The 16,288-nt window shown below is 41.4% G+C and overlaps 1 protein-coding gene across 5 annotated transcripts; it reads right to left on the reverse strand.

Moving 5' to 3' along the window:
• On the reverse strand, nucleotides 1-16,272 carry phldb2a (pleckstrin homology-like domain, family B, member 2a). 5 transcript variants are annotated; one of them, XM_068715809.1, is made up of 18 exons: nucleotides 16,063-16,272; nucleotides 14,053-14,177; nucleotides 12,161-13,122; nucleotides 11,693-12,025; nucleotides 8,370-8,504; nucleotides 7,937-8,074; nucleotides 6,907-7,008; nucleotides 5,905-6,015; nucleotides 5,735-5,824; nucleotides 5,439-5,570; nucleotides 4,828-4,956; nucleotides 4,354-4,453; nucleotides 3,533-3,731; nucleotides 2,812-2,902; nucleotides 2,576-2,722; nucleotides 2,257-2,476; nucleotides 2,001-2,086; nucleotides 1-1,790 (listed from the first exon to the last, which is right to left on the reverse strand). In XM_068715809.1, exons 2-18 carry the CDS (start codon nucleotides 14,105-14,107, stop codon nucleotides 1,650-1,652), a joined length of 3,171 nt encoding a protein of 1,056 aa, XP_068571910.1. In that variant the 5' UTR covers nucleotides 14,108-14,177; nucleotides 16,063-16,272; the 3' UTR covers nucleotides 1-1,649. The 5 variants fall into 5 exon arrangements, with proteins under 5 accessions (XP_068571910.1, XP_068571909.1, XP_068571908.1 ...); XM_068715808.1 differs by having other exon boundaries at nucleotides 3,533-3,728; nucleotides 6,907-7,053; XM_068715807.1 differs by having other exon boundaries at nucleotides 6,907-7,053.
• Nucleotides 16,273-16,288: the final 16 nt, after the last annotated feature.

The following is a 16,288-nucleotide window of genomic DNA, read 5'->3' on the forward strand; positions in this document are numbered from 1 at the left end:
AGTCGATTAAAATTGTCATTGTTTGTATACAAAATATTAAATGCATTAAAAATATATATAAATGCAGTAATTTGGTAGTTTTTTTGTAGTTTGGTTTCAAGACTTGTGTCTCATACAGTGGACGACAGTTTGCAGCTGAGATGTTAACATGAAAGATACCTCCGTTCACTGAGAAGCATCCAGGATCGGCAACAACTCATCTGCAACCCTGTCAGCTCTGCAGCCTCCTCTGCACTCTGCAGTCTGTAAACCAACAGCTGGTCACTTGCTGTCAAAGTGATCTTTCATTATCAAATACAGTCAGACTGTTGTAAAGAGTCAAAAAACATACAGATCAAACATATGGATTTTACAAAACATTCAAACGTGCTGTAAAACTGATTTCTGTCTTGCTTCCGAAAAGCAGATACTATATAGATATGCATATGTTTATAAATGCACATATTTGATATATAAGCATTACATGGATCATTGATGAGTATGGTCCTACTGCTGAGGGCATTACGTCATTTCAGTGCAATAACTCTGCACTGAGGACCTCTGCTGGTGAAAAAACATAATGAAACGGTTAGGAGTAACATGCGGGTGACGCAGTACATACAGCATCACTGCTGCACAACATGTCCTCATCCTATCAAGCCTGCAGCCTCTATTATAGAGGTAGCCAGCTGTACAGTGGTAGGCATGAAACACAGTGCCATGGTGATTTGGGCAGATTATCTACTTTTATGAGAAGAATATTTTCCAACAACTACTAATAATTAATAATAATAAAACCTGAAAAGTGACTGTAATCATCTCTCCTACATGACAGAAGTTTGCATATGTGAAGAAAAGCCCAAATTAGGACTAACTGAAATAAAAGTCACACAAAGAGACATGTATGTGGTTTGAAGAAATATGGATGGTGGACATCCAGCCCTGCTTTACAAAAGCAGACAAGACCAGCTTATGAAATGCTTGAGATAAAAATGTAAAATAATACACTAATTACAATATAGAAAAAATAGTTGAAATAAAAATGGGCATTCTTGCAAACACAAATACAGATGGGTTGATGTTATCTGGAAGTTGTGAACCACTGATACAGCTTGACGTCCAAACGAGAAGTAGTAGAAGTAGAACATATTGGATATGTACATCACAAAAAGTAAGGTTATAGGAAGCTGTTTGGCAGATCTGCATCTGTCATAGACAAGCAGCATCAGTGTGTAAAGCAATTTAGATGTGTAGCAGATGTTGAGTTTCTGATTATTTAGAAGCTTTCCTGATCACGTTTTAACAGACAAACATAAAAGGGAGAGTATGATACAAGCAGAGATTTTGTTTAAGGAAGTTGGAAAAAAAACAAACTAAATTAGTGCAGATTTTCTAATGCTTCAGCCTCTTTCGGTACAACAAGAATAACTAAATAGCTTAATTATGAAACCTGTATATCAATTGTTTTGATATTATACATGATTACATTATAAAGTGTGCTTTTGAGCATGAGTTGTAGGCTAAAAATAATACAAGTGTAAACAGAAGTTAATTTTATGTTGACCTGATGAACATCAATCTCAGCGCAACACAACGTTACATTGATACGAGCAGAGTGCCACGACGTTTAACGGAATTCAGGGGTGTGGACCCTGATCTGTTGGGATCTGCTACACCATGAAATGCATGTGTCCTTCTGCACCCGTAACCATTACATCCATCCAGATACGCATGGCCTCAGGCGACGGAGCCACCATGTAGTACACCCGATCGTGGGTCTTCACACTGAACGTCAGCGAGGGGTTGGGGCTCTTGGGTGCAAAAGTAAATGAAATGTTCATAAAAAAGTGAAATAAGAATAGAGCGGTGAGAGGATGTATGTGTGGGAGGGAGAGAGACAAATGGAGGGAGAAAAGCAGAGGATAAACAGATGTCAACATTATTTAAAGTAAATGAGGCGTGTAAACAATCCCACAAACTAAAAATCACAGACACACACACAGGCACATAAACGGACTTACTTTGTGTGCATTCTTCAAATGGTCATAGTACACCTCCTCTATGGCTTGGAAGTAAATGACTCCTTTCACCTTGGTCTCATGTTTGTCTGCAGCGGAGAACATAAACAGAACCAACAACACTGTGATCAAAGCTCGGGCTCAGCTTCCAAAGTATCCCGGCATAGCTTAAAAGTGACATCACGGTTGTAGAAACGTTGTCTCACATCTTAAACTGCACATTTTCAACAGAGAACTGAAAGCAAGAGTGGCTCCTCACCTGCATAGTAAGTGAGCGTCCTGCGATTCTGGTCGAAGACAAACCAACGCTTCTTCCAGGTCTTAATCTTGCCTCCCATTTTGACCAGGAAGCCTCGACAGGTTTTATCAGTGATGGCCAGATGGAAGCAGGCATCTGGGTTGTGTCCAGCTGTCTCGATGTGGCCGTGAAGATCAAAGTCATCTTTCCTTACAGGGAGGTAGCGAGTCAACAGCCGTGACTATGGAGAAAGCAATTAAATACGTATTTACACAAAGCTTATGGGTGAAAAAAAACACACATCCGATTTCAACCTTTTCTTGTCAGTTATTCTAAATACCTGTGATCTTTGTTTCTCCCTGAGCTTCACTTCTCTCTCCACAAGTTTTTGTCTCCTACTTGTCTCCTCCTGCAGTCGTTTCTCCAGGTCCTCCCTTCTTCGCCGCTCTTCCTCCAGAGCATGCCTACGCATCTCCATCTCACGCTCCTGCACAAGCCACATAGAGTAAATTACATCCATCATCAAACACACACATCCATAAACACAGGAAGTTTTGGTTAGGTTCGGCCCATTACCCGATGCTCGAGGAGTCTTAGTTTCTCAGCCTGGGCCTCTCGGAGTAAACGCTCCATCTCCTCGATCTTTGCCATATTGGACGTACTGGCGCTGATGGAAAATGGAAAACACAAGTTGTCAAACACGAGAAGAACCAGATTTTTATGATAAGGGGAGAATACACTCCTGTTTGTGGAACATACTGTATATCATAAGCTGAAACAACAAAAAACATCTAGGTGATAAAATACACTGTAACATCCAAAAATAAATAAAAAATAAGGCCATGCAAAAAAACTCATTTGTACAAATACCTAGCGTAAAATTAATATATGTCATTTATTTTTTAGGTTTTTGTTTGAATTTGCAAGAAACAAACTTGTAAGCTCCCTCCTAAAACACAACAAATAGCCACAAACACCATTACAAAGGCTGTGACTGAATTTGTTCATGCATACGTAACTGTTAGTGAGACAGCATAAGGAGGGCTAGGTATCATGTGGATATGTTTGTCTCTCATCTGACACAAACACAGAGCATCACAGCCTCTTCAAAAAACAAAAGCATTTCCTCTTTCTGTTTTCTCTTCAGAATATCTCTCCTGATCATCTTCTGCAGCCTTCATGCTCCAACTTCTTTTCTAAAAATACAACTCTTCTTCTTCTGACTCACACATATTTGCTCCTTCTAAACTTTTCAAAGTAACCTTTCATCTGTACGCCATGGTGCTTTCTCTCTGACCTGGAGATGTTGTCCGGGGAGCAGGCGGAGAAGCTGGTCTCCAGGCTGTCAGAGCTGTCCACACTGACAGTGTCTGAGGCCTGGCTGTGGTCCAGGTAGGTGAAGGAGTCCAAGAACACGCTGGGCTCAGAGACCATCCTGCTGCAAAAATCACTTCTTCTCTGTCTGTCTTCATTCATGTGTGCATTGCTGTTGCCTGCTGACAGAAGGAAATATTACAGTTAGAAAGTGGAAATACCCTCAGCATGCATGATCTAAGGGGGACAGCATCTTGTGATAATAATGTAATAAAAATCTGCCTGTAGCAACGGGGCCGAGTTACACTGATTAAACTGGATGGAGAAGGAACAAAAAAGACATTTTAGACACTGTCTACTGTTTTAGGCTTAAAACACTCTCAATCTTCAAAAAATATAGGAAAAAAAACAGTATGGTTATTATAATTGGGAATTTAACATCATAAGTGACAAATTCTGCAGCTGAACTTTTAATCTTCTATGATTTCTAATATCTAATGAAGTATACATCACAAGTACTGCCATTACCAATACAGATACTCTGTATGTGTTACACGTTTTGAGCAAGCTGTCCAAACAAGTCATTTACCTGAAGATCATAAATTCCTATCTGGTATAATGTACAGTAGACCTGTCTTTGATAACAGATGTGGACTACATGTGGCTCCCTTTGTGCTGTGCCACAGATTATTGCATCAGTTCAACATTTCTTGTCCTACATGTGTAATGCCTGAGGTTTAAAGCGGGCCACATAGTATAGATTTGATGCAGACAAAATGTGACAGCCTGGCACTCTTGACTCACTCTTGGGCAGGCGGCGGGTGCTCAGGTCCCGGGGGGAGAAGCTGAAGTTTTGTGGGATGACGCTGCCACAGCTGGAGCTTTGAGATAGAGGCAAGTGGGCCTGAGGAGGAAACATCAGCACAAATGCTGTTCAGGATCAGGCTCTACAACCTTCACATAACTACAAACTTCATGAGCTGGATGGGTGTTGCAAGCCAGACTGAAACAGAGAATTTCTGTTTGGGTGGATCAAACAGTTACAAATTTTTTGGATACAAGTAATGAGGGCAGTGAAAATCCCCTTTTCTGCAGTCCAGAATCACAATGAGCACCATTTAAAAAAAAACAAAAACTGTTATAGGTTTTATTATCACCAATGCACCTCTGTGTCTGTCCACAGCTAATCTCACATTCTGCTGCAGCAAACTGCATGATATTTGGAGTGGCCAGCTACGGCTACATGCTCAAGGACCTCTAGTGGTTGCAGTGACTCACATTTTCTTTGCTTGTTTTATACTGCCATTGACTGCCTGCTGACTCCTCACACACCCCCACAGGCCCCCAGCCGGTAGGGGCCACTAGTGATAACACAGCTGACTGCATCGCCGACCCCCAGCTGCTACTCTGTGCCAAGAGACACAGTTGGGGAGAAAATAGTTCACTTTGGTTGTTTTGGACATTGTGTTTTTCTAACAGCTAACAGCTAACAGAACTACCAGTGCACACACTGCCTGCTGTACATCGCCCCCACTCAGCTGCTGCTACGCGTGCAGACGGCTTAGTGCATTTTTTTGTTGTTGTTAAGATTGTGTGAGATGTCTTATACAACGACTTCCAGCCGATTGCTTGCGTACATTGACACTTCTTTTTGAGTTTGACTGAAGTGTGTTTCATGACACCTTACAGCCCATTAATGTCTGGGTTAGCATGTTGTGGGTTATATTCATTCAATCGCATAGTACAGCAGGGGTTGTTTGCAGACACACCTGGCAGAGATCTGCATCGTGCTTTAAATAAGAGAAATACTAATAGTTCTTTTAAACAACCAGTTTGATCCTACTACCTTTAATGGCTGCTAAGATTACTTTTGACAAAAAGGTAATAACCTTGGGAGGAAGCGTGCGTCCCAGGGATCGGCCATAAGAGGTGAGGAGCTGCTGGCTCCTCTTATGAGGTAGGCTGTCACTCGGGTGGCAAGAGTTTTCCTTGTTGCTTCTTCTCCTTTCCTTCAGAGAGAGCTGCAGTGATGACATAAATCAGAGGATTCACAAAGAATAAGAAAGGATAAAAATAACAGGACATCACATCAGAGACATTGAAACTTTGGTCATTCACTGTGTGACAGAGAAGCACTCTGCTGGTGGAAATATAAAGTGCCATTGAAGCTGTAACTTGAACCGACCTCTTTCATGGCTACAGCGTTGTTAGTGAAGGTCTGTCCCTCAGACAACTCTGCATACTTTCCTTCCAAAGACGCCAGTTTCTCTCTTTCCTGCAGACATCGGGATAAGATCTTCAAGTAAATGAAATCAAATATTTAAACATTTAAATCAAAGAGTAGTTTTTTTTTACCTTCTGAAGCATGACGAGCAAATTGTTTTTCTCTCTCTGGAAGTTTTCTCTTTCTTGTTGAGCCTGTAAGGTAATCTGTGAGGACTGTTTCTTCAGCGTCAAGAGTCTTTCCTGTGAAAAAAAACCAGCACAATATCAATACACAATATCCTGCAACGTTATAAAATAAATAATGTTGTCACATTAGCAGATACTGCACATGTGTTATATTATAAAGCAGCAGCAGAAAGAACAAGAGCAAATTCTAATTTTTGAATGGGAAATACAACATTTCTCCGAGATTTTTGATTTTCTACAACTACATCTTCTTTACACATCCTCACCCTGTTTCTGCCCCCTCTATGTGGAATTGCCCTTAATTGAAAAATCAATGAGTTCTTTCTTTAGTACTACGCAAATAATATTTCATGCTTACCAATTGTTGGTATTGCTGTCTCTTGTAATTAGTTCATGCTTTGTGCCGCATATCTCACAATTTTGCAGCTTTATTTTCATGCACAACCTGTAGTAAGATTAACGACAACAAACCACAATGTAGTAATTGAACAAAGCCAATATTTAAAATGATCACCATAAAAACTTTTTACAGAGTACAAATGTGCTTCAACAAATCTTTTATTTTATATGATTTGGCAGATTAAGGTCAGATTAAGAGACAGAATGAATGAACAGAATGAATGCACTTCATCTGACAATATAAGAAAACTAAAGTAGATCAAACTCAGCACTTTGGTTTTTAAATGACTATTGACAAGACGTCAACCTCTTAAATGAGAAGAGGGATATTTCTGTGGGCCTGTTACTGAAACCTGAGATCAAGACTTGCTGGAAACTGTTGAAGTGTGTTCTGTCACCATGTTCCAAACATAGAGTTGTTTTTATACTGTAAATATTTCTGACTGGATGTTAGACATTTAAAAGTGATGCAGTGCCGGCATTACCTCGGATGTTAAGCATGCAACACATGCTACATGCACACTCATAGAACCTCACTCTCCGTACCTTGCGTGTGACTGCAATACGTTGGCAATCGGCGATCTCTCGCAGCAGCTCTTGGCTCTGACTCTCTTTTTCTTCGTCCTGATTGATTTCTCTCTCCAGCTTCTGAAACTCCAAATCCTCCAAACTTTTAGTCTGCTCCTCAGTGTCCTGAGAAACAGCACAGATGAACACATAATACCCCAATACAGTAAATAACAGTACATAAATAGATGAGAATACTCTGTAAGAATCGGATCTACTACGGGCACAAGGAATGAACTATAAATGGTGCATGACTGAATGGAAATGGAACAAGTTTTGGTGTTTTTAGCACAGTAATTAATGCTAATTAAACTTTAAGCATTTGACTTATTTTAGGCAATGTAATAAGTGTTAAATCTCGTGTCCTTCCAAGAATTTAGGTGATTTAGTTTTCCACCAAATTAGAGTCAGATGCGCTAACAGTTTTTTTTTTACACATGGTAACTATTTGGGGCCCTTCCCAAATGTGGGTATAAGAGAAACCAGGGCAAGAACAAAAGTTGTGAACGTGAGACAGGAAGTAAAGGTAGGTCTCCAGGATTACAAAGGACAAGGTCAAGACGGATAATAAAGGTGCAAAAAGAAACAAATTGGGAATAAAAGACCAGTCGATCACAAGAAGACTACTGCTGCAAAGAAAGCCAGTTAACAGGTCTACAAGCAAAACTTTTTTTTTTACCATGTTTGGAGATGCCTTTGGGGATCCGCTCTTTTGTTCTCTGTTGCACATTTGGACAGTTCTCAATGAGGGTCTTTAATCAACTTTCCAAGCTGCTTTGCAGATCCCATTTGTGATGAACCCTCTTGATCTGGTGTTTTAAGCATTTCCTCTTGGAAACATAATTTGTTTGTTTGGTTTTAAAGGAAATGTAACTGAACCCCTGTTAGAGGAAGCTGTGGTTGAACTGAACTGATCCCTTAGAGTTTGCTTGAGCTGTTGCTTTAATGCTTAAGAACCTGTGTCCACATAGTATGCCTGCCCTGGCTTGATCACGTTATATAATATTACCTGGGATTTCTCCATGTGGCTCGTCTTCTCAATAGTATGAATCTTTTTCTTAAGTTGGTCCAGAAGCTCCTTTTCTCTCTGCAGCTGGGACATCTCCGACTCCTGTTCCCCCTCCAGCAGAGCACACTCCACCTCCATCTACAGGAAACAGCAGCACAGAGTAAAAAAAACTGCCATAGAAATGTGTTGGTTGCTTAAAAAAATCCAACTTGATTAAATAGATAATCAAACAACATGAGACAAACAAAAAACTGAATGCATGATTTTTGCATCTCACTTCATCAGCTTTACTGTGATGAGCTTAAGTGACAAACTACTGCACAATGCTCTTAAGTTATCAACAACAATGTCGTCAGTGTATCTCACGCTAGATGAGAACCAACACTATCAAGCTGGTCAAGTGTCAGGTTATATATTGTACTCTGCTGTTTACCTCTCGGACAGACTCCTCCATCTGGTTGTCCAGGTCTTTGATCTTCTGCTCCAACTCCTCTATGTTGTTCACAACTTGAATCCTCTCTTCCTCTATATGCGTTACTTCCTGTTTCAGCTGCACGCTCTCCAAGGCCTGTAGTGACATCAGGAATGCATATAAATGCTTGGCTGTACAGGACACTTCATATTTTGGCAAAAATCCCCATCATAAGCTTCTCATATTTGATGAAAAAAAAAGTTTTTTCAAAACTGGGAAACTCTTTTTTTTCCATACATACTGTACAATAGGTTGTTAAATAATTCTCCAGCCTGTAGAATCCGTTATTTTGAATAAGACGACAGCAGCTGCTGTTTTAACTCATCCAAAGCTGGATCACTGACAACAGGGGCAGGATTCTTTTCTACTTGGTGTAATGGAAATCTCTATCAGTGCACTCCACTTCCAGTCACGCCAAAGTGCTCCCACGTATTTCATCGTCTACCAACATCCTACAAATATACGTTCATACTCATAAGTAGGTACATTTAAGAGATCCTGTATTATCAGGTATTCTTTCTTTCAGGATGATTGTTTTTGTGGTCGCAGCCTCATGTGGTCAGCAGCTCTCGGATTTATAGTTTCCCAAGCGGGTCGTGAGCGCTCTCTGTTCCTGCACATACTGCTCAGAGGAATGCAGATGGTGGAAGAAAGGGTATTTGGAGTCTGTAAACCTCTGTCACAATTGACACATTGCAGAAGTCTCATCTTGGAAATCTAATTTCTGTAACCTCAAGGTGTGTTTGAAAGTTGGATCTTTCACTTAAAAGAATATTGATTGATGACCTGTGTTGATGTGTTCAGTACATTCTGATCTTCACATCCATTTAGTCTCAGCATAAAAGTTCAAAACATCTGGAAAAACGCATGTCTTTACCATGCATATACACTAGCATTCTTCCACTCCTACACACCCGCACACAGTTGTGCAGGCACGCACACAGTTGTGCAGGCACGCACACACCCATGCACACACTAATTCTCCTCGGGATAAAGTCATTTCCTGTTCCCTCGAGTTGAGTGCAGAAACAAAACGAGGACTTCTTCATTAAAACCAGACCAAACCATTAGGTTGTTACTGCTCTAGAGTGAAAAAAAAGCTGCGCTTTTACAGAGCCAGTAACTCAACAGCACTAGGACTGTGACAGTGGAGGAGGAGGGCCTGCATGTGAGCAAAAATCACAGTATTTGATGCATTCTGTATATTTAAATTTGTAAATTAAACATGTTCATTAATTTCTCAGTACGTGCGGCGAGGCTTGACACTGTGACACATTCAAAAAAGTTGATGTGACAAAAGATGAGGTCAAATTGTTAAAGCTGTGAGGAAGTGTTGTGAGGCGCAAGTCTGGAGGCGGAGCTGTCTGAGGGGGAGCAGAAAGTGGGAGGGGTCTGGTTTAATCAGAGCCTATATATAGGGGATTGAGTTCAGGTGTGAGCCCTTGACCATTACCGGCAGCATCACCCTGAGCTCTACTGGGAACAATTGTTTGTAAAAATGTCACTTTTTTTGCTCTTAGTAAATTTACGTTTGCAATACCTTGATGATTGAGTTATTTATGTTAATTTGGAATGATGTACATTGTGTTAATTCTTGTCAGTTATAGAGTAGCCAGATATTTGCTCCCCATGTATTACATTTAGTGTATTGTGATAACACATGGTATACATTTTCTTCTTAGATTAAACCAGCATTGATCTGACCTGCCCTACCACCTGTACATCTCTACAAAAAAATATAATTCAAGCGGTGTCTCATTGTGCCTGAAAAATCATCCATCACAGCACCTGGTAATCCGTTAACCTTCATACAGTCCTGAATAGTGAATATTCTACAGGAGGTCTTGTGCAACCATGATTTTCCTGTTTGTATCTGAACATAAACAGGAAATGTACAAACTGCACACAGTTAACTGTAAAAAAACTTGACTACAAGTCCAATGATTTTGAGGAATCTGTGTTGTTTACCCAGAGAGAGATTGTGTTGACTAATACTGTGGAAGACGCACACTAATTCCAACGAGCATGGATATGCTGTCAGCATATGACTCAGAGCCTGCATAACGTATGATGATTTGATTTGGGTTTTTTGGACCAAGTTACCCCGTTAATTCTAGATGTTTTGAACACAATTGTATACACATTTCCTCACAAAGTCCACACACACATTTGGTATATATGGAAACTTTGTAATCTGCACTAGATTTTGTAATGGTGTTCTGTGGAAAGGGAAATGGAAAGCATTTACCCTGATCTTTCAAAAGGTAAACAAAGATCAACAAGCTATCAGCAGTCTGACACACTGCATTCCACAGGAGGGGTTCGTCCCATTAGTCTCACCCACAATGTGGTCCTCTCTTAACTCACTAACACTTACTCTGTAGCAGGAAGTAACCGAGAAGGCAAAGAAAAGATGGGAGGAAAGCAAATAAGAGGGCAAGATGTGAATACACTTTGGACAGATGTCTCTTTTGCTACCAAAAACAGTCAGTCCAGGTCATACAGCCTAGTAAGAAACTTTATGCAGGTTTAAAATGTTTTTCAAAGCAGCCGTTTTGACTTGTCATAGTAGGAAAAGCCCAGGTGTTAATAATAACAAAAGCTCTGTTCAGTTCAAGTGTCCTAGTGAGCCCCGACGGTGTGAAAGTGAGTCAACACCAGGACCCTCAAACCAAAGCAGATAAGGGAATCAGATGTCATTAATTTGATCTTTTACACTATTAAGACATTTTTATATAAACACTGGTTTATTCTCACTGGTTTATTCTCAGCTTTGTCTCTCTCGACCTAATTGCTAGCTGCAGCTGTTTTCAGCAAAAAAAAAAAAACTTCGCCAAGATTATCAAAGCCGAATGTTCTTCTGTCCCAAAGTGTACCCAAGAATATCAATTAATGCAGCTCAAACTACCATTCTGTCGCAAAATGTATAAGCCACTACACAGTAGCTACTGTAGCTATGTGGTAGAACATGTCCTTGTAGTATTTTTGATCACCTGTGGCTGATTTTACTAATTAAATGTATTCAGAGTTGAAATACTAATCAATTAAATCAGCTTCTGTAGTACTTGAAATAAAAATCATCCCATCTGTAGTTGAGATGGTCCTTGGAGTTAATTCAGTTTACAATTAATTTAATTAAAATGCAGAATAAGTTTGAATATATTGAATATTTCTTACATGTGTAATTGTGATTTAATTTAATTCCTATTTCCTTATAATTTGTCGATCTCCTGACCTGATGTTTATGAAAACCTGTCGTTAGACATGGCTTTGTATAATCTTACTTTGGCTCTGTGGTGGGTGGAGGGTGAGGCGGCACTGCTGTTAAGGCTGATAGCAGGTGACTGGGACCTGGCCTCTCTGTAGTCGCTCTGCTGACGCTGGCTGACCCGCTGCTCCTCAGTGAGTTGGAAGTCTCTGGCTTTGGCGGCAAAGCAGCTCTCTGGAGCGGTGCTGCTGGGAGAGTCGGAGAACACTGACTCATCGTCTGACACCTGCAGCTTCTCCAGCTCCTTATTGATCTTCTGCAGGTCAGAAACTGATGAGCCCGCCGGCTCTCTCTCCACATGGCCAAACTCAGTGCACAGGTTTAAGATGGTCTCTAGACGCTGGCACTCCTGTAGACAGGTGATCCACACTTAATTATCTTACGTTTTAGTTGTTACTGTTAACTCCTATGCTTTCAAACGAGGTGTTCAGAAGTTGTTAAAGTAGTATAAAAGTGGATGAATCGGGGTCAAACAGAAACTCACCAATCTCTGCACTTTCTGCTCCCTGAGTCGTTCGTCTCTCTGGTGCTGGTGATAGTCTCTCAGCTCCTCTTTGCCATTCAATGAGCTGATGCTGCCCACCCGTTGTCCTGGACCCAGCCCACCCTTCCCAAAGGACAACCTCCTCTCTCCGAAGCCCAGATCTAAGCCCGTCCCATCCATCTCTACACCCAGAGAGCTCAGAGAGGCCAGGCTGGCCCTCCTGGGAGTGCTGGGCATGCTGGCTGGTACTGTCACATCTGGTGGCTGCTCCAGGGAGGAGAGACTACGCCGCTGCCCTGCTGAGCTTCTGTGGGAACCCACTGAGTGTCGTGACGGTAACGACAGAGCAGGGGGGTCTGCTGCATTGTGAAGCCGTGGCAGAGAACGACTATGCATCCCCAGGCTGTTGAGGGAGCCAGTTGAGTATTTCCTCTGCCGGGAGTCTCCTGCGGCTTTGCACTGAGAGTAGAGCCTGCGGCTCATGCGAGGGCTGGACGGCACGCTGGCTGCTCCACTTTTGACCCTGGGAGAGCGAGGTAGGTGCTGCCCATAAGAGGAGAGCAGAGAGCTCCCATCTACTGTGTTAGAGAGGAGCAGACTGTCTTGTGACTGGTGGCGAGAGTGGGAATGCCGAAGCAAGCCGTTGGGGCTCAGCTGCCGTTCACCTTGGCGAGGCGATGGAGGCACGCTGCTACTGGTCATGTAGGACAAAGTTCTGGAGGCAGACGGAGGCCGTTCGGTATTGCCGAGCATCGACAGCGGCCTGGTGGACTGGGATCCAACAGGTGAAGGCACGCTGAGGTATTTGCGGTTGCACTCAGCCGCCCTCAAACTGGCCTCCAGTGCACTCTTCCTGCGCTGCAGCGTCTCCATCAGGTCCTGTAGCTCTGCCTTAGAGCGAGAGCCCCTCAGCAACGACCCACCCACTGAGCCACTGCTGCTGCGCTCAATCTTAACACAATCTGTAGAAAAGAGAGAGTTGGCAGAGCATGAAACCCTGTCCCTTTTTGGTCTGTGTGAGAGTCTGGTTTAATGTAGCCCATTTAATAAGCACCAGCTCAGCTATCACTCATGTGCTGAGTAAGGGGGGGGGCGGAACCAGTGAAGAATGTACGCTCATACAGTTCTGAGCCCAACACAAACATGGGCTCAATCAGTGGCTCAGCTTCTTCTAAAAATGGAAGAATGCTGGTGGACCAAGACAAGCTAGGATGCATCATAGTCTCGACTGCAAGAGAGTTCACTTCCACCCCAGCCCAAATATCTGAGCACGCAGTGTGTGGACGGTGCCCTGAGTCATCACGGGTGGCTGGATGCTGAATCTTTAGAGTTTTGTTAAAGAATGTCTACATCCTGTACTCCTTTGTCTCAATTTAATTCTGGTTAGCAAATACAACTTGGCTTATTAACTTTTTATTAATTTTGTTAATATCCAACTGCTTGTCAGAGATCATAAAGGAATAAAGCTAGTATCTTGCTGAAGTTAAATTGCAGCATTCTGTGTTTTTTCAGCCTATCATTATTGGAAATATAGGCACAGAACTTGTTCCAAGAGGAAAAACCTAGAAGGCCTTAAAGTCTTGAACATGGACTGTTGTAAAAAGAGCTGTTCCAAGTTAAGGAAGGTTATCCAGATAACTCCATAAACCTGCTTCATGGAGCACTAATCTACTCCACATATGATAGTTTGTAATTGAGCTGAATCTGTTCTTTGAACTCAGGTGGAGCACAGATTTGATTAAGTGTTTGCGACATGCAACCAAATGCATGTGAATTGTATAATCTAAAACTGTAGATTACTGTGAGATTCACTGCTGAATGACCAAATAGAAGTGATCAATATCAAGAAAATATAACAAGAAAACAAAAATGTATCTTGGAAGTTGTCTTACCTGAGCTGTAGCCCAGTGTGGCCACAGCACTCCTCTGAGGAAGCATGCTGTTCATCACACTGACCTCCTTTTTCTGATTCAGTCTAAGGATGCAGGAGTCAGCTGGGATCTACGCGCTTTGTTCCCTGAGAAGAAGAAAAGGGAGAGGATCAATATGAAACTCCCACAGCATGAACAAAATAGCAACTTCTTTTTGCTCTTAATATTGTCAAAAAGGGTTGTACCTTGTGAGAAACGGATTCACACACTGAAATACAAATATACTGAACCAGTTCAACTTTCCCTCCTAACAGCAGTATTCCTGCAAAATCATACAGAAGCATCTTTCAATGTAGAAACAAAAGAATTCAAGCAACATCACAGGAAGTTGAATCCATGCCTTGCGGTCCCTCAAAGCAACCTCTAACAACTCTACAACAATACCTCAATTCAAGCAGATATTTCAGATGTGCATATTTAAACGGAAAGAAAAAAAAAACTTTCCTAAGGATTAAGTTGGAAAACAGATCCAGAGGAAAGTTTTTTTTGCCTGGCTCAGTGTCACCAATAAAAACCAAGTCTGAAAGCGCTCTGCACCTTAATCTATGTTTAAGCCTGAAGCTCATGACCAGTATTCCCTCACACTCATTCTAAAAGCAGCCAAATATATACAAAAATACCAAATATTTACAGGTTATATCTTAACAGCTTCAAATGTTGCTTTATTTTCACTATTTCATAGCATTGTAAATTAGATTTTTCCAGTAAAGATATTGAGCAGCCAACATTCGAAGAGAAAGTTGTTCTCTCTCTAAGAAAAGGAACGTTAAAATAAATAACTATGAACTATGAAATACATCTTCAGGTCCCCACACTCCAGGTCATAGCTCAAACAAATCTGATTGAGTGAGGATATTATTGGTTCCAGTGATACAACAGAGGGATTTTAAAAGTCAGACGTTGTTTCCTGAATCCAAACACAGACACACACACACACGTCAGAGAAAGAGAGAGATGGCTGATCCAAGATTTTCTGCTCCTGCTGTCTGGAGAGAGGGCCTACAGGAAGTAGGGTGTCCTTTTACAGTCACACAATCAATCAGCATGAGTTCATTCTCCAGACCTCCTGGAAAAAAAGGGGAACAAGAAAACCCCGGCCTCACGTCAGGAGCAACAGTTTTTACTGCTTCACCCAGATTACAGCCAGTTCATATGGAGATGTAAATGGATAAAATGTTTTTTCATGTCATGTGTGGTAACACAAGGAAGATGAATGCTTTCTCATTGAATAAGACTCACACCGTTGCATTTCAAGTCTCACTTATTGCTCAGACAAACACCTTGTTTAGTTCCAGGAAAGTACTTTTTTTTTTTTTTTAAATCAATCAAGCCGGCAAATATCGATTGTTTTCTTTTTTGAATAATCTTCAGATATTGTCTTTATTAATCATTATAAAAAAAACTGAAAAAGAACAAATACTCACTAGAAATGTTTGTTTTGGATCAACTTCTCGAATCATCCACTAATTATTTTTGGACTAAACCCAATGCACTGCTTTTACAATAAACCGGTTCAACATCAGGCATCAAACCAATGAACAAACACAATTGGAGATGTACTCAGCAGTTTGAAATGATGACCACTCTTGGCCCTGTAAATTATGTTGTCATTTCCCAGCAATGTTAAGAAATAAAACCACATTTTTTCTTTTAACAAAGCCAGATAACTGTGACAGCTCAAATCCATTCCCTTAACTTTTTGCAAATTTCTTTTAGCACTAGCTTGCGACATATACACTGACATGAATAACAAAAACATAATTCCATTCAAACCATTTGATGCATATTTTCACAGCCCTACACTTGGCAACAACTGTGCATGCAGCAGGCCTATGTATGCTGCTTAAAGTCTGACATAGCGGTGTAAACTACACAAAATGCAGCCGTGCGATTCTCCCGGAGCATCACTGTTTGTATCGACATTTAGGAGCAGACTGCATCCACTTCTGCGTTAAAAGAAATGCGACTGACCTTTGATTTCTGTCCAATTCACATAGTTGCGCCTGAGTTCTCTTTTTTTAATTTGCGTGTCTGTTGCTGTTGAAATCTTCTCTCTCTCTCTCTCTCTCTCTCTCCGTATGAAACATCAGAGTAACGTCTTCCTATGACAAAGGATCAGAGAGGAGACCCTCTCCCCTCCCACCTCAACTTTTAGATCAGACTCCCCTCGCCAGCAGGGAGAGCGAGAGAGAGAGAG

The sequence above is a fragment of the Cebidichthys violaceus genome, unplaced genomic scaffold, assembly GCF_023349555.1.
Source record: "Cebidichthys violaceus isolate CVI_PGR_0920_01 unplaced genomic scaffold, fCebVio1.0.p SCAF_20, whole genome shotgun sequence".
NCBI classification, from domain to species: domain Eukaryota; kingdom Metazoa; phylum Chordata; class Actinopteri; order Perciformes; family Stichaeidae; genus Cebidichthys; species Cebidichthys violaceus.